Source organism: Ochotona princeps, chromosome 16 (assembly GCF_030435755.1).
Source record: "Ochotona princeps isolate mOchPri1 chromosome 16, mOchPri1.hap1, whole genome shotgun sequence".
Lineage (NCBI taxonomy): Eukaryota > Metazoa > Chordata > Mammalia > Lagomorpha > Ochotonidae > Ochotona > Ochotona princeps.
In genome coordinates, this window is record NC_080847.1 from 54,547,487 (window position 1) to 54,555,987 (window position 8,501).

Sequence of the window (8,501 nt, forward strand, 5' to 3'; positions counted from 1 at the left end):
GTGTGCACCCGCTGTGCCCCAGCCCCTCCTCCCTCACACCCAGGGGTCCAGCCCAGCCCCTCCTCCCTCACACCAGGGGTCCAGCACAGCCCCTCCTCCCTCACACCCAGGGGTCCAGCCCAGCCCCTCCTCCCTCACACTCACAGCAGGCCCCCTTTCCCTGGAGACCTGAGGTATCAGGTCTTCCTCTCTCAGCCCCCCGAATCAGGCCGACTACAGGACCCCCTGGTTGCATCATCCCTTGTGGGCGGTCCCAGCCACCGTGGAATCCTGGCTGCTGCCAAGTGTGTCAAATAGCATGGATCAGGCCTGCAGAGGGTGACAGGGCGGGCCTATCCACTATAAATCCTGGAGCTTCTGTCCCAGTCCCAGGGGACAGGGTGCCCTGTTGGCCAGGACCCACACACACAAGGACCTAGGCCTAGCCCATCCTCACACCTCCCGCACCCCCAGGACTTGAGCCCTGCAAAGACATGGACGGGCTCCAGCCTCCAGGGCTGCGGGTTCCTGTGCTGGCCGCCCTGCTTTTGGGAGTTGGCCAGGCACGCCCCATCCCTGATTCTAGCCCTCTCCTCCAATTCGGGGGCCAGGTCCGGCAGAGGCACCTCTACACGGATGACGCCCAGGAATCGGAAGTACACCTGGAGATCCGGGCAGACGGCACCGTGGCAGGGACTGCCCGCCGGAGCCCTGAAAGTGAGTGGGGGAGCCGGGTATGTGCCAGGGAGGGGTCCCCAACCCGCAGGCCTGACCTGGTTCTCTCCATGCAGGTCTCTTAGAAATGAAAGCGTTGAAGCCAGGCGTCATTCAGATCCTGGGGGTCCACACATCCAGGTTCCTGTGCCAGAGACCAGACGGGACGCTGTACGGCTCGGTGAGGCTCCGGGCGTCGCCCTCACGGCCTGGGCTGCCGTCAGGGTCTGCAGCTAAGCCCGAGCTCTCTCTGACCTCACACAACCCCTACTGGCCGATGCTGTCGCCCTGGCCGCTGTGACGTGAGGAATTAGGCCTCCAGGGGTCCGAGCGGCCATGTCTCATGACGTGGAAACCTCTGCTCCCAGCCGTATGGGCTCATGTGTTTGGCTCCTGCCAGGCATGGGACGCTCAGGGAACCTCTGGCCACTAAAGTGACCATGACCTTGGGTGGCATCCAGACCCTTACTTGGCTAAGCGGAGAGGAACTTGACTTACCCCTGAGCTGGAATGATCTCTGGGGACAGGGCAGGGGGCAGGCCCCAGGGTTAAGAAAGCCTTTATATGAGGGCTTGGACCCCTGGGTGTGAGGGAGGAGGGGCTGGACCCCTGGGTGTGAGGGAGGAGGGGCTGGGCTGGACCCCTGGGTGTGAGGGAGGAGGGGCTGGGCTGGACCCCTGGGCGTGAGGGAGGAGGGGCTGGACCCCTGGGTGTGAGGGAGGAGGGGCTGGACCCCTGGGTGTGAGGGAGGAGGGGCTGGACTAACCATGGGGGCTTCAGGGGACACCCCCTGATTCCTGTTCCTCTCCCCGCAGCTCCACTTCGACCACAAGGCCTGCAGCTTCCGGGAGCAGCTGCTGGAGGATGGGTACAACGTGTACCACTCAGAGACACACGGCCTCCCGCTGCGCCTGTCTGCCAGAGACCGAGCCCCCCGGGGCCCAGCCCGCTTCCTGCCACTGCCAGGCCCTCCTCCTGACCTCCTGGTGCCACCCCTGCCACCTGACGTCCTAGCCCCTGAGCCCCCCGACGTGGACTCCCCAGACCCCCTGAGCATGGTGGGGCCCTTGCTGGGCCAAAGCCCCAGCTACACTTCCTGAGGCTGCTGCTGCTGCTACTGGCAGCCCACTGATGGGTCTTCTTTTTATTTATTGAGGTATTTATCTTATTTATTTTTTTCTTACTTGGTTTAATAAAGATACCGTGTGAATGTCTCTAAGAGGATGTGTGTCTGCTTCTCGCTCGTCCCCTGACCTCTGACCCCACCGCCACCTGCTCATCCCCCATCAGTCTTGGGCCTCCCCCTGGGCCTCAGTTTATTTGAAATTCTCAGACATTGATACTGTTCCTGATCTTTAAGAGGGCAAGATTTTAGAAAAAAATAGAGAAAGAGAAGGCAGGATTTCTTAGTCACCCAGGTCCCACCCTTTTGTGAGCACTGTTGAACTGGGATCATTTAACAGTGGCACAGCAGCCCCCACAGGCTCATGGGAGATGTAGTTTTTGCACCTGTTCAGCTGTGGTGTGTGGGAACTGGGTAAGAGCTCCCTGACTCGGTATCACAACTGAGCAAGCAAGGCTGCCTGGTCTCCCTGCCTGCCCACTGTAGAGATTTCTAGGGTGTTCTGTTCATTTCTAGTGAGGTGGAAGCCTTGAATGGCACCTACAGGGTGGGTCTTGGTGTTTCCAGCTGTGGCTCTCCACATCAAGAGTCAAGTGAGAGGATTATTTCTGACAAAAGAGATGTGGGGTGTGCGCTTACGCTTCTTGGGACCCACATCCCATCCTGGGGTGTCTTGGTTCCAGTCCTGATTCTTGCACTTGCCCCCCAGCTTCCTGCTCATCTACATTCCTACGAGTCAGCAAGTGACCGCTGAAGGGCATGGGTCCCCGGGGTTGTGTCTCACTAAAGCTAGGGCTATCGGCAGCGTTTGAAGAATGAACCAGCCGACGAGACATCCCTGCGTCTCTCTCTGCCACTTGCAAGGCGAGAGTCGATGCCAGAGTAATGTCAGCGTCGCAGCTGTTCTGCTTCCGAGCTAGCGCCCTGCCCAGGCCCTTGGACACACAGCAGAGGACCGCTCAAGCGCTGGATGCCCCGCCAGGGCCTGGAGAGACCAGTATGCAGCTCCAGGCTCCCGGCCGGCCGGGCCCTGCCCTGGCCATTGCGGCCATTTGGGAAGGGAACCAGTGAATGGAGAACTTTGTCTCTTTTCCTTCTCTCTGTAAATCTGCCTTTCAAATAAATGACTCTTAAAAAAAATTAAACGGTAATAAAAAGCCCCACGTGGAATGCCTATCTCCCACATCAGAGTGCTGGGCTCTGATTCCCAACTTCAACCCTAATTCTACCATCCTGCTCACTGGCACCAACTTCAACCCTAACTCTACCATCCTGCTCATTGGCACCGGGGGGGGGGGGGGGGCAGCAGATGCCGGTGCAAATACTTGGGTTCCTGGGCCAGGACCGTGATATGCCTGTGGGGCTGGCATCCCGTGCAGGTCCCAGTTGGGTTCCCAGCTGCTCCACTTGTGGTCCAGCTCCCTGTTAGTGGTTCTGGGAAGACAGGAGATGGGACCCTGCACCCATGTGGGAGGCCTGGAAGAAGCTCCGGACTCTGAGCTTCAGGCTGGCCCGGCTCTGGCTGACGTGGTCATGTGGGAAGTCAACCAACAAATGGAGGCTCTGCTTCTGTGTGTGTAACTCTGCCTTTCAAATAAATAAATAAATCTTACACATACACACACACACACAAATATTTGGGTTCCTGCTGCCCACGTGGGAGACGTGGGTGGAGCTCCTGGCTCCAGCCTGGCCCAGCCCTGGCTGGTGCAGTCACTCGGGGGGTGAACCCCTTAGATGGGAGAGCTTGCTGCTTTCCAAAAACTTAAGTAAATAAACAAGCTGTGGGTCGCAGACGGTCATGGGAGAGACCCAAGGCCCGGAAACAAAAGTGTGTGGACAAAGTGGCTTCACACTCCTGCAGGCCAACCAGATGCAGCATCTTAGATACCACGGCCACGGGGTGCCCACGGCCACGGGGTGCCCACAGCCACGGGGTGCCCACAGCCACGGGGTGCCCATGGCCACGGGGTGCTCACAGTCACAGGGTGCCCACGGCCACGGGGTGCCCATGGCCACGGGGTGCTCACAGTCACGGGGTGCCCATGGCCACGGGGTGCCCACAGCCACGGGATGCTCACAGTCACAGGGTGCCCACAACCACGGGGTGCCCACAGCCATGGGGTGCTCACAGTCACAGGTGCCCACAGCCACAGGGTGCCCACAGCCACAGGGTGCCCATGGCTATGGGGTGCCCACAGCCATGGGGTGCTCACAGTCACAGAGTGCCCACAGCCACAGGGTGCCCACAGCCACGGGGTGCCCACAGCCATGGGGTGCTCACAGTCACAGGGTGCCCATGGCCACAGGGTGCCCACAGCCATGGGGTGCTCACAGTCACAGGGTACCCACAGCCACAGGGTGCTCACAGCCACGGGGTGCTCACAGCCACAGGGTGCCCACAGCCACAGGGTGCTCACAGCCACAGAGTGCCCACGACCACAGGGTCCCCACAGCCACAGGGTGCCCAGAAGGAGAGTTTCGAGACCCAGGGTAGACATGTGAGGCAGAGCCCGTCAGTCCCAGCCCCTCCTGCCTGCCACCTCCCTCGGTCCTGCCTCTTACCTCCCGGGAAGGGGAGCTGCCTACGACAGGGGCCCCTCCCTCCCGGTAAGGCGTGTTCATAATCCCAGCAACTATTGGACCCTCCTCACCACTTGACAAGCACCCCTTTAAAAACTAGATAAATAAGCACCTTCCGTCCCTAGAGCTTAGTGCATTTTGGTTCCAGTTCATCTCCATTCAGATGCAGCCCCCAAATCGTGAGGACCAGCATGTGGCATAGCAAGTAATGTAATGTCAGCTTCCCATATGGATGCAGGTTCAAATCCCAGCTACTCCACTTCCAATCCAGTGTCCTGCTAATAGCCTGGGAAAACAGTAGAGAAAAGCCCAAGTGCTTGGGCCTCTGTACCCGCTTGGGAGACCTGGAAGAAGCTCCTGGCTCCTGGTTCCTGGCTTCTGCCTGGCCCAGCCCTGGCCATTGCACCCATCTTGGGTATAAATTGGCAGATGAAAGATATCTCTCTCTCTGTAATTCTTCCAAATGCATAACTAAAGGTTTAAAATGAGCATGATGAAGACATGTCAGGAGCCCGTCCCTCCTAGCCCTGAGTTGGAAGCTCAGTCCAGCTCCTGACTTTGGCCCACATAAGAGGCAGCGGCTGGGGGCTCAGTGCCCGGGCCCTGCCACCCAGCATGAAAGACCCAGCTGGAGTTCCCGGTTTCTGGTTCCCACCTGAAGCAACCCCGACTGTTGTGCACACTTGGGGGCAATGGACCAGCCAGTAGAGCTCTCTCTCTGGGGCCGTCACACTAGCTCAACAGTTGAATCTACCTGCAAGTGCCAGCGTCCCATATGGGCACAGGTTCATGTCCTGGCTGCTCCAGTTCCCATCCAGCTTCCCGTTCATGGCCTGGGAAAGAAGTAGAAGATGACTCAAAGCTCTGGGACCCTGCACCTGTGTGGGAGATCTGGAAGAAGTTCCTGGCTCCTGGCTTCAGATTGGCTCAGCTCCAGACATTGCAGCCATTTGGGGAATGAATCCACAGATGGAAGATATGTCTCTCTGTTTCTCCTCTCTATAAATCTGCCTTGAATTTCAAATAAACAAATTTTCTTTAAAAAAAAAATCTCTGTGTCTTTCAAATAAAAAATGAATATTTTGGGTTGATGCAAACTAGAACTAAAAGGTACAATTTATTTTAAAGGGAGACCTGAGGAGAATGAAGGAAGGACAGTGCAGGAAGAGGTTAAGGGGAGGGCAGAGGAGTTGGTGCAGCCCCCTGTCACTTGGGACAGGGCTGGAGCCATCCAAAGGGCTTCTGGAAGCTTCTCTGGGGTGAATGAGCCTCCAGGTCCAGCCGAGCCATCTCACTGTAGGGACAACGCATTCCCGCGCTCTGGCAGCATTGGGTTCCCAGTGAAACCCCACAGCTGTCCCCACCCTCCAGGCCCCAGGCTGGTTTTCCCAGCACCTTTGTGCATCTGGTCAGCTGTTATGTGTGCATGGCCTGGAAGATTCACAAATGTTTGCTTTGCTTGTTAATGATCTATTAATTTTGAAACAATCAACTTTCTTCTGCACAACTAAAAATAGCAAGTCATGCATGTTACCATCGTGTTTGCAAATTCGGGCAATGACCTCACCACGTGTCTGCTACCCGCGACTCCAGCGCTGCCCGAAACACAGACATACAGCCCACCCCTACGGCCCCTCCTCGTGTGTTCTGCAGGCTGGAGTGTCAGGCAGGGACAGATGACAGGGGCCCTGTGGTGATGGCGCCACTTCCTTCCGCAGATAAACACCACCTAAGCGCCAGAAAGCTCACACAAAACCGGAAAGAAAAGATAAGCCCATCTGAATAAAAAAAAAAAAAGGTTGAAAATTTGACCCAGCGTGGCAGCCTAGTGGCTAAAGTCTTCATCTTGCATGATCTGGGATCCCGTATGAATGCCAGCTCAAACCCTGGCTGCTCTGCCTCCCACCCGGCTCCCTGCCTGTGGCCCGGAAAGCCTTGGAGGATGGCCCAAAGCCTTGGGACCCTGCACCCATGGGAGACCTGGAAGAGGCTCCTGGCTTCAGGTCAGGCCAGCTACAGCCGTTGCGGCCACTTCGGGAGTGAACTCATTAGACAGAAAAATCTTTCTGTCTTTCCTCTCAATAAATATACCTTTCCAATAAACATAAATCTTAAAAAAAAAACAACACAGAAACCACTTGCTTTAAAGTAGAAACATTTATTTATTTAAGGGTCATTTATTTCAGTTGTTTCCTTCTGAAATGGCTGCAATGACTAAAGCTGATCCAATCCGAAGCCAGGAGCCAGGAGTCTCTTCCAGGTCTCCCACACGGGTGCAGGGTCCCAAGGCTTTGGGCTGTCATCGACTGCCTTCCCAGGCCACAAGCAGGGAGCCGGATGGGAAGTAGGGCTGCTGGGACTGGAACTGGTGTCCACAGGTCGAAGTTTAACTCTCTGTGGCACAGTGCCATCCCCTCTCCTGGCATTTCCAACCACAGACAATGTCCAATTCCAACCCCCCACCCCTCGTTTCCTCCCTTCACGCAGCCGCACACGGGTCTCTCCCGGTGAGGAACGTGACTTGCGTTGTCCACGTTGGCTTGACGGATCAGCGCTACTGTGTGGGCCCAGCTGGAGACCCACACTGACGCCCGCCCTGGACGCCCATTCCCCACATCAGGCAGGGCAGGGTCCAAGGAAAGCGCCTGGCTTTCTGCCCCGTGCTGCCTGCCTGTCATCTTGGTGGGGCTGGCATTGAATGAACAAAGGTTTCCCCACACCCAGTTGGGGAGGCACCTGCCTGTTGACCCAGCTCCCCGGAACTCGGTGACCAAAGAGCTGTTTGTTCAGCAGATTGGGTACTCCACTCCTTCCTCCTGGCCGGCCTGGAAGGCTTTCTTTATTCTCCTTCTGTCCCCATATTTATTCTTTTTATCAACATTCTTAATATACCCGGCCAAGTCACCGAACGCCAACGTGTTGGGTGAGAGGATCTATACGCCCTGGCCCAGGTCAGCTTCAACAACTGATTTTATTTTACATCCACACCCTTCTTCTCTCCTCAACCTTCCTTTCCCTTCCCTACTCACCCCTGCCCTCTCCCCTCTCCCCTATTTTCTCCTGTCCTCGCCCCATCCCTCACCCGCCTCCTCCCCTCTCTTCTCCCAGCCTTCCCTCTCTCTCCGTTTCACTGCCCAACCCCAAGGATGCCCCAGCTGCCTACCCAGAAGCCCACAGTCCCGGAAGACCCAAGGTCCCATGCCCAGCCACTCTGGGAATGACTTTGGACACACATCTGCCAGCCCAGGCCTGGCCACCGGCCTCGCTGAGACCGAGCTGCACAGTGCGGCCACCCTTAGGTCCAGAGCTCAGAGCGCCCACCTCGGCCCGCCCCTGAGTCCAGCTCTGCCTCCACCGCCAGCATGCAGCTAGTCCGCCCTGCCGGAGACCAGCAGGGCCAGCTCTGGCTGGTGCAAGCCTTTGGGAAGTAGGCTGGCCCATAAGAGATGTCCCTGTCTCTCTCAGTGCCTTGCAAATAAAGTGAATATAAAATAGAGTTTATGGGGCCCCGGCGGCGTGGCCTAGCGGCTAAAGTCCTCGCCTTGAACGCACCTGGATCCCATATGGGGGCCAGTTCTAATCCCGGCAGCTCCACTTCCCATCCAGCTCCCTGCTTGTGGCCTGGGAAAGCAGTCGAGGACGGCCCAAAAATTTGGGACCCTGCACCCGCGTGGGAGACCCGGAAGAGGTTCCAGGTTCCCGGCATCGGACCGGCACAGCACCGGCCGTTGCGGCTCACTTGGGGAGTGAATCATCAGATGGAAGATCTTCCTATCTGTCTCTCCTCCTCTCTGTATATCTGACTTTGTAATAAAATAAATAAATCTTTAAAAAAAAAAGAGAGAGAGTTTATGAGTCTGTGGGCTAATAACTGTGTGCTCATCAGAGCTGTTTACGCTGGGAGGCACGGGGGCAGTTGGTTACCCACCAGCAGTACCCAGGAACCTAGAGGCCGCAGCCACAGTCCCTGGGCAGGTGGAGAAGAGGGGAGGGGCCGTGGAAGGCACCTGTGCCTGAGCCCAGCGTGAGGGAGAGCGGATGACCAGGGCTCCCCTGCCTACCCAGCCCACCCCCACCAGATCCCATCAGGCCCTGGCTGCTG

General features: G+C 57.3%; 1 protein-coding gene across 1 annotated transcript; it reads left to right on the top strand.

The window, feature by feature from the left end:
- Nucleotides 1–468: 468 nt before the first annotated feature.
- Nucleotides 469–1,906, top strand: FGF21 (fibroblast growth factor 21). The gene is made up of 3 exons (XM_004597182.2): nt 469–696; nt 771–874; nt 1,509–1,906. Exons 1-3 carry the CDS (start codon nt 474–476, stop codon nt 1,791–1,793), a joined length of 612 nt encoding a protein of 203 aa, XP_004597239.1. The 5' UTR covers nt 469–473; the 3' UTR covers nt 1,794–1,906.
- The last annotated feature ends 6,595 nt before the right edge of the window (nt 1,907–8,501 follow it).

What these genes read in the sequence shown, in the direction of transcription:
- FGF21 (XM_004597182.2), top strand. Translation starts at nt 474, where the DNA reads ATGGACGGGCTCCAGCCTCCAGGGCTGCGGGTTCCTGTGCTGGCCGCC. An exon ending in TGCCCGCCGGAGCCCTGAAA is followed by an intron (nt 697 to 770) that starts GTGAGTGGGGGA and finishes CTCTCCATGCAG; the next exon opens with GTCTCTTAGAAATGAAAGCG. An exon ending in ACGGGACGCTGTACGGCTCG is followed by an intron (nt 875 to 1,508) that starts GTGAGGCTCCGG and finishes CTCTCCCCGCAG; the next exon opens with CTCCACTTCGACCACAAGGC.